General features: G+C 33.6%; 5 protein-coding genes across 9 annotated transcripts; 4 read left to right on the top strand and 1 right to left on the bottom strand.

The window, feature by feature from the left end:
* The first annotated feature begins 2,928 nt into the window (after positions 1 to 2,928).
* On the top strand, positions 2,929 to 4,222 carry LOC9301086 (transcription factor MYB44). The gene has a single exon (XM_002866664.2). The coding sequence runs from the start codon at positions 3,011 to 3,013 to the stop codon at positions 3,926 to 3,928; it is 918 nt and encodes a 305-aa protein (XP_002866710.1). The 5' UTR covers positions 2,929 to 3,010; the 3' UTR covers positions 3,929 to 4,222.
* On the bottom strand, positions 4,209 to 6,445 carry LOC9302782 (cytochrome P450 81D1). Its single transcript, XM_021015831.1, is given in 6 exon segments — positions 4,209 to 4,761; positions 4,764 to 4,839; positions 4,924 to 5,693; positions 6,012 to 6,128; positions 6,131 to 6,160; positions 6,367 to 6,445. Coding segments are annotated over 6 exon segments (1,602 nt in total). The 3' UTR covers positions 4,209 to 4,231.
* On the top strand, positions 6,343 to 10,324 carry LOC9302781 (WD40 repeat-containing protein HOS15). The gene is made up of 14 exons (XM_002866663.2): positions 6,343 to 6,541; positions 6,948 to 7,093; positions 7,175 to 7,685; positions 7,788 to 7,882; positions 7,989 to 8,035; positions 8,121 to 8,271; positions 8,407 to 8,470; positions 8,833 to 8,991; positions 9,078 to 9,199; positions 9,312 to 9,386; positions 9,473 to 9,526; positions 9,622 to 9,695; positions 9,785 to 9,859; positions 9,942 to 10,324. Exons 1-14 carry the CDS (start codon positions 6,481 to 6,483, stop codon positions 10,159 to 10,161), a joined length of 1,854 nt encoding a protein of 617 aa, XP_002866709.1. The 5' UTR covers positions 6,343 to 6,480; the 3' UTR covers positions 10,162 to 10,324.
* Positions 10,325 to 11,091: 767 nt separating this feature from the next.
* Positions 11,092 to 13,437, top strand: LOC9302780 (metal transporter Nramp4). Its single transcript, XM_021014389.1, has 3 exons — positions 11,092 to 11,922; positions 12,089 to 12,225; positions 12,309 to 13,437. The coding sequence occupies exons 1-3, from the start codon at positions 11,399 to 11,401 to the stop codon at positions 13,181 to 13,183; spliced, it is 1,536 nt and encodes a 511-aa protein (XP_020870048.1). The 5' UTR covers positions 11,092 to 11,398; the 3' UTR covers positions 13,184 to 13,437.
* Positions 13,438 to 13,945: 508 nt separating this feature from the next.
* LOC9301085 (U-box domain-containing protein 2) lies at positions 13,946 to 17,326 on the top strand. Of its 5 annotated transcripts, none has more exons than XM_021015873.1 (6): positions 13,946 to 14,091; positions 14,502 to 14,598; positions 14,693 to 14,974; positions 15,065 to 15,181; positions 15,281 to 16,960; positions 17,050 to 17,326. In XM_021015873.1, the coding sequence occupies exons 2-6, from the start codon at positions 14,596 to 14,598 to the stop codon at positions 17,107 to 17,109; spliced, it is 2,142 nt and encodes a 713-aa protein (XP_020871532.1). In that variant the 5' UTR covers positions 13,946 to 14,091; positions 14,502 to 14,595; the 3' UTR covers positions 17,110 to 17,326. The 5 variants fall into 5 exon arrangements, with proteins under 5 accessions (XP_020871532.1, XP_020871533.1, XP_020871530.1 ...); XM_021015874.1 differs by having other exon boundaries at positions 14,490 to 14,544; XM_021015871.1 differs by having other exon boundaries at positions 14,490 to 14,598.
* Positions 17,327 to 25,654: the final 8,328 nt, after the last annotated feature.

Below are 25,654 nucleotides of genomic sequence, written 5' to 3'. Positions count from 1 at the left end.
AAACATCATTTAGATTTAATCGGCATAGTACAACAAGAATCACATACTAGTTAGTAGTTACAATAAATCATTAGTTAAATTAGACAAACTTAATTTTTCTTAATAACTAGTACTACTCTTATAACTTTTGTGCTTGTAATATCTGTCACTTTTAATAAATTTGGTACAGTTCGACTTAACATCCATATAAAATCGTTAACAATTATTAGGATACCAATAATAAAACGTTTAATATCTAATGGCGAATAAAAAAATTAATGCAAGTGGAAGAATATCTAAATACGTTAGTAGACCAATAGCAATTACAGTTGCAAGCTTACACGACAGGAGGAACAAGACAAGAGTAGTTTTGCCTTTGTTAAGAATAATGAGCATGACACGTCACTAAAACTTACACGTGGAAAGACGAGACATGTACACGTGGATATACTGCGAAACAGCTGTTAAATATTTGTCCGGTTATCGTAAGTTTTAGAATTTAAAAACTGTATTTAGCCGAATTAGGTCATGTTCCACGTGCCTTTTTCTCTGCACCACTATCTATTTTCCACAAGAGGAGCAATGATTTTTGGTCCAAAAATATACAGTTGTAATATTGGACGGTGTGTCTTAAATAAAATAATATATGGACGGTGTTTTCTTTAATGTTTTCATTGTTCGTATGAATTTCTCGGTGGTCATTTCAATCACAAAATGTATCATACCCGAATTTTTTTCTTTTCATTTCAATAATTGACGATGTACGTTGTGTATTTAAGTTTCGTAGATTTGTGTATGTTGTATAATTTTTTTTCTTTAAACGTATTCGGTTTTTTTTTTTTTTTTAAACGTATTCGTTTTACTATATGTTGTCATGTTTATTCAGTTACAAATAGCATATTATCGTTTATAAAACTTTTTTATGTAGTGATTTAATAGATACGAAAAATGATCGCAGTTAATATGTTTTTTAAATAGACGAAGATTAAATCTTCTTGGTATTTCCTATCTAGAGTGAGTAAGACATCGTCAATCAACCATCAACAACATCAATCAAAACCATCACTTATTGATCTATTTTTGGTTTAAGAAAACTTGTAATTGTAAAACAACTCCAAAAAAATATTTGTAAAACTAGCAGACCAAAACCGACAGTCGGACCATCGATCATAGAAACAACGAGCAAGGATTTAGTAATATACCGTTAAGTCTCACAAAAGAACACTTAAACCCAATATAATAATTACGCAAGGTACATCTAGAGCCTATCGTTCCCATCACAAATGATCTCTTAACATTGTTAATTATTTACAAATCCACTCAAAGTATTTAACTCGTGATTGGTAATATTTTTCAACCAATCGGCAAAAATGATACTCCCTCCGTTTCAAAATATAACGCGTTTTAGTTAAAAGCACGCCGATTAAGAAGATCTACTTTTTAAAAGTTCAGCCAATCATAAAAGAGACTGCATAATAAAAATAATCATAAAATATTAAAGTAATATATAATTTGCATAAAAACTTGAAAACGACTTATATTTTGAAACAAAAAAGTTTCTCCAAAACGCCTTATATTTTGAAACGGAGGGAGTATATAACTTAAAAAAGTATAAATTCAAATGTTTTGGGGCTTTTTGTCATGTTAATTTATTTTCTAGACATCTTATAAATGATTAAGAACTAACAGTAGTATTATAATTTTAATTAAAAAGAGAATTATGAACCCGTTGGAGGGGAGGTTAGGGAGGCGTGCATGAACATTACCTAACGTTTACCGACCTGACTCGTACCGTTCGTACCAGATCCAAAGAGCCTTTAAAAACCCCGCATTTTATGACCGACACGTGGCAGTTTTAAATGGATGACAGTTAGAGTTTTATTAATTGTTTTTTTGTTTGATCAACAAGTTTATACAGCCTGGCTGTTTAATTCATTTTTCCGATTAATAAAAAATTATTTCAGGAAATAAAGGCAGTGATGATTTTGCGTTCCAATTCGGCAACCTATATTGTCGTTTTCCGCCACGTCACAACCTCCTATCTTTTGTTAGCCGCACATTTTACATCACGTTTCTTAAACCGAACATTAATATCTAACCATTTTTATACATTCACCTAAATTTGCACACACGCTTCTGTTTCAAATCATCAAAATCCCATTTTAATCCAGTTTCGCTTCAAATTATTGAGGTTTAAGATCGTTTTTGATAATATAGCAGCTATATTTGATTTAATATTCTCATGCACAGTTCTACGTATGAATTATTAGGTGATTGTGTTTTGTCTGGTAATTAAATAACATATTTAAAATGACAATTTGATATTTTTTATTCAATTTGTGGTCAATAATTTTGATTAGTTTTCAACCCGGAAAATCGGTTATATGTAAAGTAGATATTATCATAAAGTTTTTATGTGAAGTGCTATACAGCCTGGCTTTGCTATTCTAAAGTCAGACTAACATTAAAAAAAAAAAAAAAAAACTGTCCTTACCCAAACCTAACCGTTATCATCTTTTTTTTCTTTTTCTTTCAGATATTTCTTTTTAATTTACATTGCATCTCAAAAAATTTAAATTCACCTCAAATTGTGCGAATATTATCATGGCTTTGCTAGTTGGGTTTCGTGATTTTGTCTCTTTAACTTCCCACTTTCCCTACGCGCTGCATAAGCGCGTGTTCTCGTAACCTTAGGCAGTGACGCTCGATTGATATCCACGCTCAACTGTACGAATTTGCTGATCTGAATAAAATAATTACGAAAACGACAAAAAAGACACATCGACGTAGGCAGGCTTTGACGCGTGTCCACTAACAGCTGTATCGCAAACTTTGAAAAACCGCTTGCGTGGAAGAAGCGTTGCCCATGACTTCTCCACCGTCTTAACCGGTTTCCGGTTATACACCTCTCTTAAATCCCTGTATAAATATTTTTGTCCTCTCTTTAGTTTCTCGAACTTGTTTTTGGTTCATCTCTCAAACCAAAATCACTAAAGTAGTTTTACGAAAATTATCAAAATCTCAAAAATCAATGGCTGATAGGATTAAAGGTCCATGGAGTCCTGAGGAAGACGAGCAGCTTCGTAGGCTTGTTGTTAAATACGGTCCGAGAAACTGGACGGTGATTAGCAAATCTATTCCCGGTAGATCGGGAAAATCGTGTCGTTTACGTTGGTGCAACCAGCTTTCGCCGCAAGTTGAGCACCGGCCGTTTTCGGCGGAGGAAGACGAGACGATCGCGCGTGCTCACGCTCAGTTCGGTAATAAATGGGCGACGATTGCTCGTCTTCTCAACGGTCGTACGGACAACGCCGTGAAGAATCACTGGAACTCGACTCTCAAGAGGAAATGCGGTGGTTACGATCATCGGGGTTTCGATGGTTCGGAGGATCATCGACCGGTTAAGAGATCGGTGAGTGCTGGATCTCCTCCTGTTGTTACTGGGCTTTATATGAGCCCAGGAAGCCCAACTGGATCTGACGTCAGTGATTCAAGTACAATTCCGATATTACCCTCGGTTGAGCTTTTCAAGCCGGTGCCTAGACCTGGTGCTGTTGTGTTACCGCTTCCCATTGAAACGTCGTCGTCTTCTGCTGATCCACCGACTTCGTTAAGTTTGTCACTTCCTGGTGCTGACGTAAGCGAGGAGTCAAACCGTAGCCATGAGTCAACGAATATCAACAACACCACTTCGAGCCGCCACAACCACAACAACACGGTGTCGTTTTTGCCTTTTAGTGGTGGGTTTAGAGGTGCGATTGAGGATATGGGGAAGTCTTTTCCCGGTAACGGCGGCGAGTTTATGGCGGTGGTGCAAGAGATGATTAAGGCGGAAGTGAGGAGTTACATGACGGAGATGCAGAGAAACAATGGTGGTGGATTCGTCGGAGGATTCAAGGATAATGGCATGATTCCGATGAGTCAAATTGGAGTTGGGAGAATCGAGTAGAGAGAGTGAGATTTTTAGGAAACTGTTTAAATCGGGTCATGGATGGACATGGAGAAGAAGAAGAAAAATGCTCTGTTTTTTTCTCCTTTGGATTAGGCATAAGAATTTTGGGTTTTAAGGAAATGTATAGAGGAACTCGAGTGAACAAAAGCTCGAAAAAATGGGGACCTAGAGACGAAGACGAAGATCGAAATCTCTCTTAAGCTATTCAGGAAAATTAAATAGTATTTTATTTTTAACTATGCTTAATTATAATTGATCAAACTTATACAAAGTGGATTTAAGTGGAGATAATGATTCAGTTTAAAGAACAACTTTGTCCAGGATTGGTAAAGACTTGCATTTGGCAACTAAAGGCACAGCTTTGGGCATGGTAATACCCCTTCCTTCCGACATGTCAACTGCCACGTCATTGTTTCTCTCCCAATCAAAACACTGGATCAATGAGCCTAAAGCTAAGCTCAGTACAAGTTGGGCCAGGCCCATACCAGGACATGCTCTTCTGCCGATTCCAAAAGGTAGAAACTTACCACGATGGGCCTCGGATTCAAACCTCTCTGGTTTGAAAGCTTCCGGGTCATCATCCCATACCTTCGGGTCTCTTTGAATAGCCCACGCATTGACAAATAGCCAGGTGCGACGTGGAATGTCAAATCCAGCGACTTCACAGTCAGCGGATGAAGCGTGTGGGACAAGTAACGGCGCTGCCGGATACAAACGGAGAGTTTCAGAGATCACATTTGTTAGATACGGACACTTGCCGGTATCTGATTCCTCCAACAGACGCCCTTCTACGGAAACGTTGTTTACTTCCGTTTTCAGTTTCATTAAACCTCTGGATGATTTAGAAGGTTAGCCATAGCCCACTCCAACGTCACCGCCGTTGTGTCCGTTCCGGCTAGCAACATCACCTGAATAAATCCTTTGATGATATCAATCTTGATCCTTCCTATTAACGATTCAATATCATAGGAATTAAAAATTCGTGCACGTACCTGTACAAGCCCTTTGATGATGTCGTCTGTGTAATGCTCAGGTTCCGATTCTTGAAGAGACAGCAAATGAGTGATCATCGTTTTCTCAAGCTCTGTTTTCCCTCTGTTTCTCCGATGCTCGTCAACTAATCTCTGCATTAACTTGTCCAATTTCGAAGTTAGTTTCTTCGCTCTCTTGAAGTATCCATCGAGATCAAAGAGCTTCAGAATCGGAAGAAAATCTCCAACATTACTAACACCAGCGAACTAGAACGCTTTCCTAATCAGCTCCCGAACTTCCTTAGTTTCATCGTCTTCCTCTCGTTTTCCGGCGACTATGCTCATAAGGATGTTAAACGTAAGTCCATAAAGCAACGGCTGGAGTTTCAATCTGATAAAGTCATTTCCTCCTGATGTTACCAGTTCCACGTAGATCTTCCGAAGCAGAGCTCTCACTTCGTCTCTCCGTATATCCGAAGAGTCTCTGAGACAAGCGGCGGAGAAGATCTCTACGGCGCAGAAACGGCGGAGTCTGCGCCAATGTTCGCCGTACAGAGCTGCGCTAACGATCGTGCAGTTGTAACCCATGTATTCAGTTAAACTAGCGAGAGGCCTGTTGGCGAAAATGACATCGTTTTCCTGAGATAAGAACTCCTCCGCAGCGGAAGCTGACGTCACAACAACCGCTCGACGTGAACCTAGGCGTAGAAAAAACACGTCGCTGCGGAGGTTTCGAGAGAGGTCACGAAGGGAACGGTGAACAGGTTCTTTGAGAAGGTGTAGGTGTCCTACAGCCCCGGCTCAGATGGATAGGGCGGAGGTACGACGGCCCGAGGCTTTTTTTTTTATAAAAAAATTTTATATATAAAAAAGGCCCAAATATTTTTTAAAAATATTATTAATATGAAAATTATATTTTAAGAGGCCTAATTATTTATAAGAAAATGTATAAAAAGACCCAAAATTTTTAAAATAACAATTTTTACTATAAAAACTCCGCAAAATTTTTTAAAATTATGTAAATATTTCTCTTTGTATATAATAATAGGCCAAAAAATTTTTTTTTGTCCTAAGGCTCTCAAATATATTGAGCCGGGACTGGTGTCCTATTACCGGAAAACCTACTGGACTTGGCAGTAAATTCTTCTTCTTCTTCTGCTTTGATCGGAAAAGATAAGCCACCGTGATAAATCCGGCGATGAGAGCGAGGAGAGACAAATCAATCACTCACCCATTTGTGTACACATAATTCTTGAGACTAGTCAAAAATATATACGAGTGGTCTAACTCTGACTGTTAATACTTTATTGATGTCTGATAATGAATAATTACATGTTAAATGGGTTGGGCCGAAAGTATGAAATTATTGGACAATATTAGGCCCATTAAGATCATCTTGTGATTTGTTTACCCAGTAAAAGGTTTACTTTTTGTTAGAGATTGCAAATATCATGTGAGAAGAGCTTATAATCTCGAGAAATCTTTTTAAGCTCTCTTTGGGCGACCTTGTTTGCTCGGAGATCTTTCTCCGATTTGTATCCATTTTCGGCGATTAGAAGGTAGGAATTGGCTGTGGAGATGTCTTCACTTACCTCCGTCGAATTGAATTTTCTGGTTTTCCGATATCTTCAGGAATCAGGTACGATAGATAATAGCCTTTCTTCTATGTTCTCGCGGATTTTGTTGTTTTTGTTTTTGAATTTGTATTTGTTCCGGTAGCTACTGGCTGATGTTTTGGATTTGGTTTCGAATTGTCAATGGTGTTATCTTGTTCTACGAATTTAGAGCAGTTTTAGTTGTTTCCCTGGATTTGGTTTAGGGTTTGGAAATTTGTAGTTTTTAGGATCTTCATAATGTCTCAACGGCTCAGGATCCCTTAGATCTTCTAGTTCGTACTGCTAACTCGCGAATCTAGGTTTTGATTTTTCAATGTCGAGGTCTGGGAGCTTGAGTTTTCTGTATCTGAAGAGTTTTTATGTTAGATGATTGTATTAGTTTATGCTCTGTTTTTATTTATTTATATTAATTCTATCTTTGTTTTGCAGGGTTTACACACTCTGCATTCACTCTAGGTTATGAGGCAGGGATAAATAAATCCAACATTGATGGGAATATGGTTCCACCTGGTGCTCTTATCAAATTTGTTCAGAAAGGACTTCAGTACATGGAGATGGAAGCTAATTTGAGCAATGTTAGCATATTTTTCGACTTTTTATATCTTGTGATGGTGTTTGGGTGTGGTTTGACTGAGTTATGTTCTTTTTATTCGCAGAGTGAAGTGGACATTGATGAGGATTTCTCATTCTTTCAACCCTTGGATCTGATTTCAAAGGATGTTAAGGAACTGCAGGATATGCTGAGGGAAAAGAAGAGGAAAGAGAGGGATAGGGAGAAGGAAAGAGACAGATCTAAAGAAAACGATAAAGAGGTTGAACGAGAACATGAAGGAGATCGCAACCGAGCAAAGGAAAAGGATAGGCACGAGAAACAGAAGGAACGAGAGAGGGAAAGGGAAAAATTGGAACGTGAAAAGGAGAGGGAAAGAGAGAAGATAGAACGAGAAAAGGAACGCGAAAGGGAGAAGATGGAACGGGAAATATTCGAGAGGGAGAAGGATAGATTGAAATTAGAGAAAGAAAGAGAAATGGAACGCGAGAGGGAAAGAGAGAAGATAGAGAGGGAAAAGTGCCATGAAAAACAGCTTGGAGATGCTGATAGGGAAATGGTTATTGACCAAACTGACAAAGAAAATGCTGGGGATCTTGAGCATGGGCGTTCTACAGGTCACTCTTCATACGCTTCTTTGCTACCTTTCAGACTTAGCTGATATTTCGTGACATGCAGCATCTATTTTCCTATATGAATCTGTGTTTTTATTTGTACAGGCGCAGAACCTATGGATATCGTGATGACTCCTACATCTCAGACAAGTCACATTCCTAGTTCTGATGTGAGGATTTTGGAAGGGCATACTTCCGAGGTACTTTATTAGGTGACTTTATCCTTTAATTGAACATGTTCTATAGTTGTTTTCCATCTTCACTGGTATTTATTTCGTTACAATTTTGTATACATCACTGATTTAGGTTTGTGCTTGCGCATGGAGTCCCTCGGCTTCGCTTCTTGCATCAGGGTAAGTAGTTTGTTGAGAAAGATGAATGCACTTGTGGATAATTTATTTTCTTATTCCATTTTTACATCTTTTGCAAAATAATCAGGTCTGGTGATGCAACAGCACGTATCTGGAGTATTCCGGAGGGATCATTCAGATCTGTGCATACTGGTCGTAATATCAACGCTTTAATCCTGAAGCATGCAAAAGGCAAGTCAAACGAGAAGAGCAAGGATGTGACCACTCTTGACTGGAATGTGAGGGCTGCTGAATATCACATTTAAAAATAGATATTCCTGGATACTGCTAATTACTAGAATATATGAAGCATTTCTGGATTCGTTATGTGCCTTAGATTCTGCTAATAAGTTATTCTGATTTCTGAATTTCAGGGTGAAGGGACTTTACTTGCAACTGGTTCATGTGATGGCCAAGCAAGAATCTGGAATTTAAATGGTATGTCCACGTTGATTTTTTGGTTTCACTTCTTGTATGAGTCATCCCCTTGTATCACTAGGATCTCTATTCTCCTGAAATTAATTTTATTCTTACTATGAATCAATGAATATCAGTCATTTATGTCTAAATTAATATCTCTATGTTTCCTTCTAGCGTGAGCTACAAATTGTGATGTTGGAGTTGTGTGGGCTTTTGATAGCAACACATATTAAAAGCTATCAGCTAGTAAAAAACTTTTAAATTCTGCATTGGGTACCATATTCTTGGCCAAAAACATTTACTCCCCTTTCTGTTTTGTTTTGGAGAGTCAGCTTCTAAATTTCAAATTATTTCTTTCTTTTTCTTTTTCATATTTCCAGGTGACCTGATAAGTACTCTGAGCAAACATAAGGGACCTATTTTTTCCCTTAAGTGGAACAAGAAGGGTGATTATCTTTTAACTGGCAGTGTTGATAGAACTGCTGTTGTTTGGGACGTAAAGGCAGAGGAGTGGAAGCAGCAATTTGAGTTTCATTCAGGTACAATTTCTTTTATTTTTTCGATGAAACATCAATTTGATTCACTTTTTATATGCATATGACATTGGGTAAAATTGAAAAAACAGGTCCAACACTTGATGTTGATTGGCGCAACAATGTATCTTTTGCAACGAGTTCCACGGACAGCATGATCTACTTATGTAAGATTGGAGAAACTAGGCCGGCCAAAATCTTTGCTGGGCATCAGGTTGTCTCTCATCCACAAGTTTCTCCTATATCTTATTAACATTATGTTTAGTTTTCTCTGTCTATGTCACAAAGGTCTCATACTAACCATACTGAGGCTTTCATAATTGCAGGGTGAGGTTAATTGCGTGAAATGGGATCCTACTGGCTCATTATTGGCCTCATGCTCAGATGACAGTACTGCTAAGGTTTCCGAAAATTAACCTAAGCTTAAATTTACATTTGTTTTTAGTTTTTCCCTGTCTCTTTTATTAAATGCATTTTTTTTCTTCAGATATGGAACATAAAGCAAAACACCTTTGTTCATGACCTCCGAGAGCATACTAAGGTAAATCCATAAATTCTCATAAGTCTAAAGAAAATTTCAATAATGTTTTTGGTTTTTGAATAGTTTCTAAAGATGGATATTCTTCTTCTCTTCAGGAAATTTATACAATCAGATGGAGCCCGACAGGACCAGGAACTAACAATCCTAACAAACAGCTAACTCTTGCGAGGTTATAAAACGCTTTTAAGTACTTAAAAAAAAAAGTGTCATTGTAACATATCATTCATCATCATCTGTGTGGTTGTTTGGATGGAACAGTGCATCATTTGACTCATCAGTAAAGCTATGGGATGCAGAACTCGGAAAGATGCTATGTAGTTTCAACGGACACAGGTAAACTTAAACCTCTATGTGATTTTTTTTTGCGGTTTAACCATTAACCGTTGGTTCTAAGTTTACTGGTTTTGTTTTGAAGGGAACCGGTATACTCACTGGCGTTTAGTCCAAACGGGGAGTACATAGCGAGTGGGTCTTTGGACAGATCGATACACATATGGTCGATAAAAGAAGGTAAAATCGTAAAGACATACACAGGAAATGGAGGGATATTCGAAGTGTGTTGGAATAAAGAAGGTAACAAAATCGCAGCTTGCTTTGCTGATAACTCAGTCTGCGTTCTTGATTTCAGAATGTAGTTTTCTTAACTGTAGTTCTTAATAACACTCTCAGTCCAAGGTTTTTCTTTTTTGTTGTTGCACATATTTTATAACCACTAAATTCGGAAAAAGAAGGCAAAGCTGTACTCTCTATTTTGTTGTTTTTGAAGATGATGATTAAAAAAATTATCCTCTTGTGAGACTATCCTGAAAAATTTAGTTGGGATTCGCTTATATGAAGAAAAGAAAAACAATCTTACACAATCTGTTAGCTAGTAAAGCCTATGATGCTAAAGAAGCATCACGTAAATTTGATTTATTGTGCCTATTGTGCTCTTTGGAATAAAGAAGGTAACAAAATCGCAGCTTGCTTCGGTGATAACACAATCTGCGTTCTTGATTTCAGAGTGTAGCTTAATTGTAGTTCATAATAACACTCTCTCTGACCAAGTCCCTTGTTGGTTATTGTACATGTTATAACAACAAAATTCGAAAGATGAAGATTATTTTCGTTATTGTATCTATCATTACAACGTTTGGGTTGACTGACGAGTAACAATGAATTGAAAGAAAACAAACTGCATAAGTCATAAGATGACAAGGTCTATTACATACATGCATATCTTTGAAGATAGACCACAAAGCTGGATTTGAATTGAAAGTGACGAAAGAAAAAAGAAGAAGAGAATCTGTCTTTACTTAGTAAAACCGTTGGGTGAAACAGTGAAAGTGGGATGGCGCGTGGCGAGAGCTGAAGGATTCGTGCAACCCCCAAGCCAAACACGTTTCTACTTCTACTTAACCCATTCCCTTTATTTTATTTTGTTTCTGTTCACTACGTCGCATTTTTTTTTTCTGTAATCATCACTGACTTTAATTGATAAACTTATCTCCCTCTCTCTTTTTTTTTTAATAATACAGATCAAGCATTAGTTTGTGTTTAACGAGTCGGAAAGAGTATTTATATGGTCGACCAAACTACTAGTATTTAGCACCAAATTTAATTCTCTGAGGATAGTGTTGTACTCCCAAGAAGATTCGATAATCCCCAAGTTTCACACATTCACGCGAGTTGTTGACAAAACTATCCCTGCGCTTATTTCATTCACAAATACTGAAATTGACGTGGCGCAACTTTATTGGAAGAAACTATATAATCTACCAATATTGGATTTGGAGTATATATTACCAAGCAGTTGCAAAATAACAAGATAGTCACTTTAGTAGCAGCACCGATTTCGATTTTCTGAATTCCGACGGGCGGTTACCGGGAAACATGTCGGAGACCGATAGAGAGCGTCCGTTATTAGAATCGGAGGATAGAGCTTATGAGGAAACCGAGAAAGTTCTCATAGTCGGAATCGACGAAGAAGAAGACGCTGATTACGACGACGACCCCGGAAACTCTCCAAAATTCTCATGGAAGAAGCTTTGGCTATTCACCGGACCTGGGTTTCTGATGAGCATCGCTTTCCTCGATCCAGGTAATCTCGAGAGCGATCTTCAAGCTGGAGCCATCGCTGGTTACTCTTTGATTTGGCTCTTGATGTGGGCTACTGCGATTGGGCTTCTGATTCAGCTTCTCTCTGCTCGTCTCGGTGTCGCGACTGGTCGACATCTGGCGGAGTTGTGTAGGGAAGAGTATCCGACTTGGGCAAGGATGGTGCTTTGGATTATGGCGGAGATTGCTTTGATCGGAGCTGATATTCAGGAAGTTATTGGTAGTGCTATAGCTATCAAGATCTTGTCTAATGGATTGGTTCCTCTTTGGGCTGGTGTTGTTATCACTGCTCTTGATTGGTAAGTTTTTTTCTCATTTTGGTAATTAATTAAGCCCTAATTTTTTGGAATTTAGGGTTCTTCATTTTGTTTGTTTGTTATCTTTTAGTTTGATCCATTATTTTGGAGATATTAGACTGGATTCTTGTTTGCTTTAACATTATATGTGTGATGGGTTTAATGGCAGTTTCATCTTTCTATTTTTGGAGAATTATGGAATAAGGAAACTAGAAGCTGTGTTTGCTATTTTGATTGCAACAATGGCTCTTGCATTTGCTTGGATGTTTGGTCAGACTAAACCCAGTGGAACCGAACTCCTCGTTGGTTAGATTTTTTATTCTTTTCCTTTTGTCTGGAGTGGAGAGGGGAGAGCAAAAATGGTAACTGTTCATGATTTTTTGTAACAGGAGCATTGGTCCCTAAGCTCAGTTCCAGGACTATCAAACAAGCTGTTGGTATTGTGGGATGTATTATCATGCCTCACAATGTGTTCTTGCATTCAGCACTAGTGCAATCGAGAGAAGTCGATCCGAAAAAGAGATTCCGGGTCAAAGAAGCTCTTAAGTACTACTCCATTGAATCCACTGGTGCTCTTGCGGTTTCCTTCATTATCAACGTCTTTGTGACCACGGTGTTTGCCAAGTCGTTTTACGGGACAGACATAGCGGATACCATCGGTCTTGCAAATGCTGGACAGTACTTACAGGACAAATACGGTGGCGGGTTTTTCCCGATACTCTATATATGGGCGATTGGAGTCTTAGCTGCTGGTCAGAGTAGTACCATCACAGGTACTTACGCCGGACAGTTTATAATGGGAGGGTTCTTGAATCTCAAGATGAAGAAATGGGTTAGAGCCTTAATCACAAGAAGCTGCGCAATCATCCCAACAATGATTGTTGCGCTTGTCTTTGATTCATCGGATTCTATGCTCGATGAGCTCAACGAATGGCTAAACGTTCTTCAATCTGTTCAGATCCCTTTCGCCGTCATCCCTCTGCTCTGCTTGGTCTCCAATGAGCAAATCATGGGCAGTTTCAAAATCCAACCATTAGTCCAGACAATCTCATGGATTGTAGCTGCCCTTGTGATAGCCATTAATGGGTATCTAATGGTGGATTTCTTCTCAGGAGCAGCGACGAGCGTGGTTTTGCTCGTGCCAGTGATCATATTTGCAATTGCGTATGTTTTGTTTGTGCTGTACCTTATATCACGAGGCCTCACGTACACTCCTTGGCAACTAGTGGCTTCACATAAAGAACCACAGAGGAATGATGAGTAAGTAAAGGAAAAGCAAAGAGACCTTTTCATTGAAGAATAAGAATAAGAGAGAGATGGCTCTTTTTTCCTGAAACAAACAATAGAAAGTTGGGTTTCAGTATGGTAACAATGTCATGATGTATTTTGTATAATAGTGTTTTATGGTTTTAGAATATAGTTTTGGAAGAATCTGAACGGTTTCGTTTGTGTAAGAATCTGAGCTGCTTCATTTGTGTAAAACTTCCGGCGTTTCTTTGAATTTTGGCATAACGTGAACTCTGGTTTTGAATTTCTTAGAGAAAAAAAGAAAAGAAAATAAATGGTCAAAGATTAATTGGAAACGCGGTCGCATTAAATTTGATGTTTAAAGGTCAAACAATGTTTAGTCGTTTAGGGGAAATTCATGCACAAATTTCTTTGATGCCACGATTAGTTTTGATTACAAAGCCATTATTTCTTCCTTTTAAGGTAAAAAATTTCTGGAAGCTAGTGAACAACTATATTATCATAGTATATGATAATGAAATTTTCCTGGTAAACGAGAGAGAGTCGAGGTATCTAAATACATCACGTAACTACGTAAGTTTCGTTAATTTCCCCCAAGTAAAAGAAAAAACTGGAGCAGCTTCTCCTAATCCAAAATCCGAAAAGTCAGAAATAAAAATATTTAAATACAAAACCTACCTAACAAGGTTTGACGTAAAACCCGCCACGAGTCTATCGCATTTATTAAGACCAAAAATATTGTTATTAATTGACTAAGTAGACCAATAAACTGTGATTAAAGAGCTGATAGCAAATAGCAAAAATCTTTGACAATGAAGTATTTCGTCTTACCGCGCTTCCACGGTTCTAATCTTCGTCGTCCTCTCCGATAAAGAGACAGAGAGAGAGAGAGAGAGAGAGAGCTGAAACCACCATTTTCGCGAGGTACCATTTTCATCATCATCATCATCTGATTATTATTCTTTTTCTACGCGTCTTTCTTCTGCAGTCTTGAGCTTCGTTCACGTTCGATATATCTCTGTTTTTGGGCTGATTCGTCTCTTTTCTTATTTTCTTCTCTCCTTTTAGAAAGTTTTTCTGCAGATTCGTAATGGTGTATAGTTCGTTTAATTTCCTCGGTAACTTCAAAGTTTTTGAATTTGAATCAGTAATGAATTTATTTTCTTTTCGATTCAGAGTTTTAATGGGGATTTTAATATGTTGACTCGAGGGTTGACTAAGCATACAATTCTGAGTTTAATGCAGAATCCTTCCTCAGCTTTATGATTTTGGTTCCAATTTTCAGCTTAGCTTAAATATCCTAAACTTGGTCTTACTTGCAGTTCTTGTTTCAGGGGTTTTGTATTTTCTCAGAGCTGTGTTAGAGACAATAAAAGGGTCAATTTCTGAAATCATTTTTTCCTGATTCACGAGTTTTTCATTTACACGATGGTAAGTTGCTGAATATCTAAGATATAAACTACCTCTGATTTTGTTTTTTCTTACTAATTTATAAACTCGTGTTGTTGCTTTTTGGTAATTGAAGGTACAAATGGAGGTGTCTTGGTTACGAGTTCTTCTAGATAACATCTCCTCCTATCTAACTTTATCATCTATGGACGACTTATCTTCAAACCCTGCTCTTAAGTACTACACCAGAGGTGAAGAGATATCAAACCTTCTCAAGCCTGTTCTTGAGAACCTCATTGACTCTGACGCTGCTCCTAGCGAATTGCTCAACAACGGTTTCGAAGAATTAGCTCAATACTGTGATGAACTAAGAGAACAGTTTGAGAGTTGGCAACCTCTTTCAACTAGAATCTTTTATGTAAGTACAAAAGCAAACAGATTTTAAATCTCCATTTATAAACTGTTTCCGAGCTAACTCTTTTACTCTTATTTGTGTGTTATCTATCAGGTTCTTCGAATTGAATCATTAGCATCAAAGTTGCGAGAATCCAGTTTGGAAGTCTTTCAGCTCCTCAAACACTGCGAACAACATTTACCTGCTGACACTATTTCACCATCTTTTGAGGTAAACTCAAAATACTGTTCAAGGATCTGTATGTAGTTTTCCTTAGGATCTAGTGGTTGATCAGGCTCCTCTATGTTGTGACATTGTTTCATATTGCAGGAGTGCATAGAATTGGTGAAGTTAGTGGCAAGAGACGAAATTTCGTATACTATTGATCAAGCTCTAAAAGATCAAAAGAATGGTGTTGGTCCTACTTCAGAGGTTCTGGTGAAAATTGCTGAGAGTACTGGTTTAAGATCCAACCAGGAGATTCTTATTGAAGGTGTGGTACTTACAAATATGAAGGAGGATGCTGAGCTTACCGATAATGACACCGAAGCTGAGTATATAGACGGTTTGATCTCTCTAACAACCCGAATGCATGAGTACCTTAGCGACATAAAGCAGGCTCAGTTACGTTGTCCAGTACGCGTACCTTCTGACTTCCGCTGCTCTCTATCTCTTGAGCTTATGACTGATCCAGTCATTGTGGCATCTGGTCAAACATACGAACGGGTTTTTATCCAGAAATGGATCGATATGGGACTCATGGTTTGTCCAAAGACAAGGCAGTCTTTATCTCATACCACTTTGACTCCTAATTTCATTGTCAGGGCTTTTCTTGCCAGTTGGTGTGAAACTAACAATGTCTATCCTCCTGATCCATTGGAGTTGATTCACTCAAGTCAGCCATTCCCTCTTCTTCTTGAATCAGTGAGAGCTTCATCATCAGAGAATTCATCGCCAATAAAGAATGGCCAGGCAGATGCAGAGGAACTGCGTCAGGTCTTTAGTAGGTCTGCTTCTGCACCAGGCATTGTCTCTGAAGTGGTTTGCAAAACCAAAAGAAGCACTAATGCTACTGCTGCTGCAGATAGATCAGTGTCACAGGCACGGAGTAATACTCCTTGGAAATTTCCAGAAGAGAGGCATTGGCGTCACCCCGGGATCATCCCAGCGACCATAAGAGAAACAGGAAGCAGTTCAAGTATCGAAACCGAGGTGAAGAAACTCATTGAGGATCTCAAGAGTTCTTCATTGGATACACAGAGAGAGGCTACGGCTCGAATCAGGATACTATCAAGAAACAGTACTGACAATCGCATTGTGATTGCGAGGTGCGGAGCAATCCCTTCGTTAGTCAGTCTGCTTTACTCCACGGATGAGAGAATCCAAGCAGACGCAGTGACTTGCTTACTAAACTTATCCATCAACGACAACAACAAGTCCCTCATCGCGGAAAGTGGAGCTATCGAACCGCTCATTCACGTTCTCAAAACAGGATACTTAGAAGAAGCTAAAGCAAACTCAGCAGCAACTCTATTCAGCTTATCGGTAATCGAAGAGTACAAGACAGAGATAGGAGAAGCAGGAGCTATAGAGCCACTTGTTGATCTCTTGGGAAGTGGAAGTCTCAGTGGGAAGAAAGATGCAGCCACGGCTTTATTCAACCTCTCAATACACCATGAGAACAAAACAAAAGTAATCGAAGCTGGAGCAGTGAGATACTTAGTAGAATTGATGGATCCTGCTTTTGGAATGGTGGAGAAAGCTGTGGTAGTGCTGGCGAATCTTGCAACGGTTAGAGAAGGAAAGATAGCGATTGGCGAAGAAGGAGGAATACCGGTATTGGTGGAAGTTGTGGAGTTAGGATCAGCAAGAGGCAAAGAGAATGCAACTGCAGCACTATTGCAGCTTTGTACGCATAGCCCAAAATTCTGCAACAGTGTCATAAGAGAAGGAGTGATTCCACCTCTTGTGGCACTTACTAAATCAGGAACAGCTAGAGGCAAAGAGAAGGTTACTTGTGAATCTTTTTATGTTTCCTCTTCTTGTTTGGTAATGTCTCATGATTCTTCTCGTAATAACTGTTATATGCTTTGTTTCAGGCACAGAATCTTCTTAAGTACTTTAAAGTACACAGACAAAACAATCAGAGGAGAGGCTGATCTTGCTTTACCTTGAAGGTTGTTCTAAGTTGTAACTTATATACATACATGAATACATACATGAGACACATGCATATATGATACTTATATAAATATGAAACTGTGAATCTCTTTGTCCATGTTAGTTCTTGTATTAAAATAGACAACGAGTTTTAAATATTCTTTTGTTAAAAGATTTGTGTATTTTTCTAGTGTTCAATATATAGTTGGTTTGCTATTTTCTTCTTCTTTTCTCATTGATCTATTTTACCTTTTGAAAGAAAAAAAGGACAAAAAAAAAAAAAAAAAAAGGAAATAAAGCGATGGAAAGAAAAGGAAATTGAAATAAGGAAACATAAATCCTCCAACGGCTCTATTGTAATATCTTGTGTATATATAAAAACATTGATCAATGACACTTAATTAACACTTTGCTTCTTCTATTTCTTCCTTGAGAGAGAGAAATATCAAAACTCTCTCTCTTTCTCGCTTCTTCGAATGTCTTTATACATAAACTCTTTGAATTCCGATGATCCAATTATCTCTGCCTTAAACGCTTCATTATTTCTCTGTTAATGGCGTCCTTTAGTTGCTCCTTAGGGTTTTCTCGGGATCTCAAGAGGAGTTTTTGAAAGAGGTTAATCGAGTGGAGGAGTTTCTCAAGGATCCTTGTGTTTCTTCTAAGGTTCAGGTTAGGGTTCCTTAATTAGACGACTTCGATTTTGGGGGTTGGAGATGGTGCTATTGGTTCTGGAGTTGATGAATTGGCGGAGGAAGCAGAAGAAACGTGTTTCTTTTCAGAGACAAGCTGCTGTTACGGTCGAATCAATGACGTGAGTTTTTTTTCCCTAATTGCTTATGTTCTTAGGAAGGTGATACTAAAATTTGGAGGAATTGTTAAAATTTTCAGTGACATTTGCTTTCACATGAGACTACGAGGAATAAAAGAGGATGGCGAAGAAGAGGTTCGTAATAGTCGTCGTCGTTTATCTTGGGAATTGATGATAGGTCAGCCAGTTTCAGAACAACCACGACTCCTCATGATTACACAACTTCCAGGTATTTTTTCTTTCTTTTTTAAAAAAAAAAAATCATATATCATAATAATTTTGATTTTTTTAAAATAAGATTTTCTAATTTTCACTTCTGATTAAATACTAAATATCAAATATAAAATAATAATAATTTTCACTAAAATTTAAAACAAATATAACAATTTTAAGAAAATAATTAATAAATTTTAACTAAAAAATGTTAATTTTTTAAAAAATAGTTTAAGTGTTAAATTTTAAAAACGTCGAAAACTAACCGCGCCTAGGCATCCTGTCCATAGTTGGTCCGTAAGCTTTGGTGTTCGAAGTTCGGCAATGTTTTCACGTAATATAGATTTAAAACTTAAACTCATTTTTAAAAAATAATAATGATTTTCACTAAAATTTAAAACAAATTTAACACCTAAACTTTAAGAAAATAATTAATAAAAAATTTAACACTTAAACTTTAAGAAAATAATAAATAATTTTTAACTAAAACTTTTAGTTTGTCCGTAAGCTTTGGTGTTCGAAGTTCGCCAATGTTTACACGTAATATATATTTAACACTTAAACTCATTTTTAAAAAATAATAATAATTTTCACTAAAATTTAAAACAAATTTAACACCTAAACTTTAAGAAAATAATTAATAACAAATTTAACACTTAAACTTTAAGAAAATAATAAATAATTTTTGTCCGTAAGCTTTGGTGTGCGAAGTTCGCCAATGTTTTCACGTGATATATATTTAACACTTAAACTCATTTTTAAAAAATAATAATGATTTTCACTAAAATTTATAACAAATTTAACACTTAAACTTTAAGAAAATAATTAATAACCAATTTAACAGTTAAACTTTAAGAAAATAATTAATAATTTTTAACTAAAACTTTTAGTTTGTTTGTAAGCTTTGGTGTTCGAAGTTCGCCAATGTTTTCACGTAATATATATTTAACACTTAAACTCATTTTTAAAAAATAATAATGATTTTCACTAAAATTTAAAACAAATTTAACACCTAAACTTTAAGAAAATAATTAATAGCAAATTTAACATTTAAACTTTAAGAAAATAATTAATAATTTTTAACTAAAACTTTTAGTTTGTCCGTAAGCTTTGGTGTTCGAATTTCGCCAATGTTTTCAAGTAATATATATTTAACACTTAAACTCATTTTTAAAAAATAATAATAATTTTCACTATAATTTAAAACAAAACACCTAAACTTTAAGAAAATAATTAATAACAAATTTAACACTTAAACTTTAAGAAAATAATTAATAATTTTTAACTAAAACTTTTAGTTTGTCCGTAAGTTTTGGTGTTCGAAGTTCGCCAATGTTTTCACGTAATATATATTTAACACTTAAACTCATTTCTGAAATATAATAATGATTTTCATTAAAATTTAAAACAAACTTAACAATTAAACTTTAAGAAAATAATTAATAACAAATTAACACTTAAAATTTTAAAAAATAATTAATAATTTTTAACTAAAACAATGTTAATTTTAAAAATTAGTTTAAGAAATAAAATTTTAAAACGTCGAAAACTAACCGTGCCTAGGCATCCTATCCTTAGTTGGTCCGTAAGCTTTGGTGTTCGAAGTTTAGGAATATTTTCACGCAATATAGATCTAATACTTAAACTCATTTTAAAAAATTAATAATGATTTTCACTAAAATTTATAACAAATTTAACACTTAAACTTTAAGAAAATAATTAATAACCAATTTAACAGTTAAACTTTAAGAAAATAATTAATAATTTTTAACTAAAACTTTTAGTTTGTCCGTAAGCTTTGGTGTTCAAAGTTCGCCAATGTTTTCATATAATATATATATATTTAACACTTAAACTCATTTTTAAAAAATAATAACGATTTTCACTAAAATTTAAAACAAATTTAACACTTAAACTTTAAGAAAATAGTTAATAACAAATTTAACACTTAAACTTTAAGAAAATAATTAATAATTTTTTACTAAAACTTTTAGTTTGTCTGTAAGCTTTGGTGTTCGAAGTTCGCCAATGTTTTCACGTAATATATATTTAACACTTAAACTCATTTTTAAAAAATAATAATGATTTTCACTAAAATTTATAACAAATTTAACACTTAAACTTTAAGAAAATAATTAATAACCAATTTAACAGTTAAACTTTAAGAAAATAATTAATAATTTTTAACTAAAACTTTTAGTTTGTTTGTAAGCTTTGGTGTTCGAAGTTCGCCAATGTTTTCACGTAATATATATTTAACACTTAAACTCATTTTTAAAAAATAATAATGATTTTCACTAAAATTTAAAACAAATTTAACACCTAAACTTTAAGAAAATAATTAATAGCAAATTTAACATTTAAACTTTAAGAAAATAATTAATAATTTTTAACTAAAACTTTTAGTTTGTCCGTAAGCTTTGGTGTTCGAATTTCGCCAATGTTTTCAAGTAATATATATTTAACACTTAAACTCATTTTTAAAAAATAATAATAATTTTCACTATAATTTAAAACAAAACACCTAAACTTTAAGAAAATAATTAATAACAAATTTAACACTTAAACTTTAAGAAAATAATTAATAATTTTTAACTAAAACTTTTAGTTTGTCCGTAAGTTTTGGTGTTCGAAGTTCGCCAATGTTTTCACGTAATATATATTTAACACTTAAACTCATTTCTGAAATATAATAATGATTTTCATTAAAATTTAAAACAAACTTAACAATTAAACTTTAAGAAAATAATTAATAACAAATTAACACTTAAAATTTTAAAAAATAATTAATAATTTTTAACTAAAACAATGTTAATTTTAAAAATTAGTTTAAGAAATAAAATTTTAAAACGTCGAAAACTAACCGTGCCTAGGCATCCTATCCTTAGTTGGTCCGTAAGCTTTGGTGTTCGAAGTTTAGGAATATTTTCACGCAATATAGATCTAATACTTAAACTCATTTTAAAAAATTAATAATGATTTTCACCAAAATTTAAAACAAATTTAACTCTTAAACTTTAAGAAACTAATTAATAACAAATTTAAAACTTAAACTTTAAGAAAATAATTAATAATTTTTAACTAAAACTTTTAGTTGGTCCGTAAGCTTTGGTGTTCGAAATTCGTCAATGTTTTCACGTAATATAGATTTAACACTTAAACTCATTTTAAAAAATAATAATGATTTTCACTAAAATTTAAAACAAATTTAACACCTATACTTAAAGAAAATAATTAATAACATATTTAATACCTAAACTTTAAAGAAAATAATTAATAATTTTTAACTAAAACTTTTAGTTTGTCCGTAAGCTTTGGTGTTCGAAGTTCGCCATTGCTTTCACATAATATATAATTAACATTTAACTCATTTTTAAAAAATAATAATGATTTTCACTAAAAATTAAAACAAATTTAAAACCTAAACTTTAAGAAAATAATTAATATCAAATTTAACACTTAAACTTTTAAGAAAATAATTAATAATTTTTAACTAAAACTTTTAGTTTGTCCGTAAAGCTTTGGTGTTCGAAGTTCTCCAATGTTTTCACGTTATATATATTTAACACTTAAACTCATTTCTAAAAAACAATAATGATTTTCACTAAAATTTAAAACAAACTTAACAATTAAACTTTAAGAAAATAACTAATAAGACTCACAAAAATGCCCCTTTTTCAATACCCCTTTTCAAAAATGCCCCCTTTGGATGTCCATTTTAAAAATACTCCTTTTATGTACAAAATGACTAAATTACCCTTCTTTTAATAAAAGATATCATAAATATATAAGGAAATATAACAAAATTAGGTCCACGAAATACAAAATATTTTTTGGCGGGAAAAGTGATCCCCCAATTTTTCCCGCCAAAACACTTGTAAAAATTTGTAAAACCTTTAAAATACCTTGTAAAATTTTCCCGTAAAATTTTTTCCCAACAAAAAATTTTCCCGCCAAAAAAATTTTTTGCGGGAAAAGTGATTCCGCAAATTTTTTGGTGTTAAATTTTTGGCGGTAAAAATTTACAAGGTATTTTAAAGGATTTTTACAGGGTATTTATAAGGTTTTACAATGTATTTTAAAAGGTTTTACAACGTATTTATAAAGTATTTATAAGATATTATTAGATTTTACAATATTTTGCGGGCTATTTTACATGTTATAAGGGTTTTACACAGTTTTTTATAAGGTTTTACAAGTTATAAATACCTTATAAAACCTTATAAGTACCTTGTAAAACCCTTTTAAAATACATTGTAAAACCTTACAAAACACTTGTAAATACTCCGTAAAACCTTTAAAATACCTTGTAAATTTTTCCCGCCAAAAAAATTTCGGCAAAAAAATTGCGGAATCACTTTTCCCGCAAAAAAATTTTTTGGCGGGAAAAATTTTTACGGGAAAATTTTACAAGGTATTTTAAAGGTTTTTACAAGTGTTTTGGCGGGAAAATTGCAGGATCACTTTTCCCGCCAAAAAATATTTTGTATTTTGTGGACCTAATTTTGTTTCAAATAAGGGTAAAATGGTCATTAAAAATTAAAAGAGGGCAAACTTAAAAATGGACTCTCAAAAGGGGCATTTTTGAAAAGGGGTATTGAAAAAAGGCATTTTTAACAATTTATCTAAAAAATAATTATTATTTTCACTAAAATTTAAAACAAATTTCACACTTAAACTTTAAGAAAATAATTAATAACAAATTTAACACATAAACATTAAGAAAATATTTAATAATTTTTAACTAAAACTTTTAGTTGGTCCATAAGCTTTGGTGTTCGAAGTTCGGCAATATTTTCACGTAATATATATTTAACACTTAAACTCATTTTTCAAAAATAATAATGATTTTTACTAAAATTTAAAACAAACTTAATAATTAAACTTTATGAAAAACATTAATAACAAATTTAACACTTAAACTTTTAGAAAATAATTAATAATTTTTAACTCACAAAAATTTAAAACAAACTTAACAATTAAACTTTAAGAAAATAATTAATAACAAATTTAACACTTAAACTTTTAGAAAATAATTAATAATTTTTAACTAAAACAATGTTAATTTTAGAAATTAGATTAAGTGTTAAATTTTAAAAACGTCGGAAAGTAACCGCGCCTACGAATCCTGTCCTTAGTTGGTTCGTAAGCTTTGGTGTTCGAAGTTCGGCAATGTTTTCACGTAATATAGATTTAACACTTAAACTCATTTTTAAAAAATAATAATGATTTTCACTAAAATTTAAAACAAATTTAACACTTAAACTTTAAGAAAATAGTTAATAACAAATTTAACACTTAAACTTTAAGAAAATAACTAATAATTTTTAACTAAAACATTGTTAATTTCACTATTACATTTTAAAAATTAGTTTAAGTGGTAAATTTTAAAAACGTCAAAAACTAACCGCGCCTAGGCATCCTGTCCTTAGTTGGTCCGTAAGCTTTTGTGTTCGAAATTCGGCATGTTTTCACGTAATATTGATTTAACACTTAAACTCATTTTTAAAAAATAATAAAGATTTTCATGATTTTCATTAAAATTTAAAACAAATTTAACACTTAAACTTTAAGAAAATAATTAATAAATTTTAACTAAAACTATGTTAATTTCACTATTAATTTTTAAAAATTAGTGTAAGTGTTCAATTTTAAAAACGTCGAAAACTAACCGCGCCCAGGCATCTTGTCAATTGTTTGTCTGTAAGCTTTGGTGTTTGAAGTTCGGCATGTTTTCACGTACTATAGGTTTAACACTTAAAATCATTTAAAAAAAATAATGATTTTCACTAAAATTTAAAACAAATGTAACTTTTAAACTTTAAGAAAATAATTAATAATTTTTAACTAAAACCACGTAAATTTCACTATTACTTTTTAAAAAGGGGCTTTTGCAAAAATGCCCCTTTTTCAATGCCCCTTTTCAAAAATGCCCCTTCTTTATAACTTTATAAAAAATGCTCTTAAAAATATAAGATTTACCCAAATATGTATGTAACATTATTAAAACATATACAAACTACATTTTTATGTATCTAAAATCTTATAAATACTTTATAAATACCTTATAAATGCATTTTAAATACCTTTAAAAACCTTTAAAATATCTTGTAAAACCTTTGAAAAATCTTAAAAATCTTTAAAATAACTTGTAAAACCTTTAAAAACACCTTATAAAACCTTATAAATACTTGGATCGAGTCTTCAAGTAGTAGTTACAATCCATAAGTACCTTATAAACCTAATAAAACTTTATAAAAATTTCAGATTTAAAAAGGAGCATTTTTGAAAATGGACATCTAAAAGGGGCATTTTTGAAAAGGGGCACACCAAAAGGGGCATTTTTAACAATTTCCCTTTTAAAAATTAGTTTAAGTGTTAAATTTTAAAAATGTCGAAAACTAACCGCGCCTTGACATTATGTCCTTAGTTGGTCCGTAAGCTTTGGTATTCAAAGTTTGGCATGTTTTCACGTAATATAGATTTAACACTTAAACTCATTTTTTAAAAAAATAATGATTTTCACTATAATTTAAAACAAATGTAACACTTAAACTTTAAGAAAATAATTAATAATTTTTAACTAAAATAACGTAAATTTCACTATTACTTTTTAAAAATTAGTTTAAGTGTTAAATTTTAAAATGTCGAAAACTAATCGCGCCTAAGCATCATGTACTTAGTTAGTCCGTAAGGTTTGGTATTCGAAGTTCGGCATGTTTTCACGTAATATAGATTTAACGCTTAAACTCATTTTTAAAAAATAATAATGATTTTCACTAAAATTTAAAACATATTTAACACTTAAACTTTAAAGATTTATTAATAATTTTCAAATAAAATCATGTTAATTTTACTCTTATTTTTTAAAAATTAGTAATTTTTAAAAATGTCGAAAACTAAACGCGCGTACGCATCATATCTTTAGTTGGTCTGTAATCTTTAACTTTATGTAAAACGTTCAATAAAGTATGAATTGTCTATGTGATGTATAACATATTGTTTTAACATAAGATTACGTAAACATTTTTTTGGGTGATTGCTTAGCCCGCCTAAGTTCGCTCATAAGTGATTAAATGGACTTTGGGTTGCGGATTTAATATTCAACCTATGATATATAAAGTGAGAAGAACAAAACATTATATTATACGAAATGATGGTGAGAAATTCACGTCCTAGAAAGAAAAAAGAGAAAAAAAAACATCATTGCTTTAATCATGCCAAGCACCACTCCCTTCATAAGAAGAATCTATCATGGATAACAAAACAACGATGAAAAAAAAAAAAGTGAGTATAACTATATGATATTTCACTTTCACATCATTCTCGTTTTTTATTATGATGATGTTTCGCTTTCATAACATCATACGTGTATGCCTCGCTCATGTCTACATGAATATGTACCGTTACAAATCGTACTAAAATCTAATCATCTTAAGATTAATATTCGTTGATTATTCATTTAAAACAGAAAAGAAGAAAAAAAGGAACAACCCAAAAATTCGAAATCCAAAATTACATTC

The sequence above is a fragment of the Arabidopsis lyrata genome (assembly GCF_000004255.2).
Source record: "Arabidopsis lyrata subsp. lyrata unplaced genomic scaffold ARALYscaffold_8, whole genome shotgun sequence".
Lineage (NCBI taxonomy): Eukaryota > Viridiplantae > Streptophyta > Magnoliopsida > Brassicales > Brassicaceae > Arabidopsis > Arabidopsis lyrata.
The sequence above is the reverse complement of the archived record's forward strand: the minus strand, read 5'-3'. Positions and strand labels throughout refer to the sequence as shown.

What these genes read in the sequence shown, in the direction of transcription:
- LOC9301086 (XM_002866664.2), top strand. Translation starts at nt 3,011, where the DNA reads ATGGCTGATAGGATTAAAGGTCCATGGAGTCCTGAGGAAGACGAGCAG.
- LOC9302781 (XM_002866663.2), top strand. Translation starts at nt 6,481, where the DNA reads ATGTCTTCACTTACCTCCGTCGAATTGAATTTTCTGGTTTTCCGATAT. An exon ending in GCTTCGCTTCTTGCATCAGG is followed by an intron (nt 8,036 to 8,120) that starts GTAAGTAGTTTG and finishes CAAAATAATCAG; the next exon opens with GTCTGGTGATGCAACAGCAC. An exon ending in AAACAGCTAACTCTTGCGAG is followed by an intron (nt 9,696 to 9,784) that starts GTTATAAAACGC and finishes TGGATGGAACAG; the next exon opens with TGCATCATTTGACTCATCAG.
- LOC9302780 (XM_021014389.1), top strand. Translation starts at nt 11,399, where the DNA reads ATGTCGGAGACCGATAGAGAGCGTCCGTTATTAGAATCGGAGGATAGA. An exon ending in GTTATCACTGCTCTTGATTG is followed by an intron (nt 11,923 to 12,088) that starts GTAAGTTTTTTT and finishes GTTTAATGGCAG; the next exon opens with TTTCATCTTTCTATTTTTGG. An exon ending in TGGAACCGAACTCCTCGTTG is followed by an intron (nt 12,226 to 12,308) that starts GTTAGATTTTTT and finishes TTTTTGTAACAG; the next exon opens with GAGCATTGGTCCCTAAGCTC.
- LOC9301085 (XM_021015873.1), top strand. An exon ending in TTTCAACTAGAATCTTTTAT is followed by an intron (nt 14,975 to 15,064) that starts GTAAGTACAAAA and finishes GTTATCTATCAG; the next exon opens with GTTCTTCGAATTGAATCATT. An exon ending in CTATTTCACCATCTTTTGAG is followed by an intron (nt 15,182 to 15,280) that starts GTAAACTCAAAA and finishes TTCATATTGCAG; the next exon opens with GAGTGCATAGAATTGGTGAA.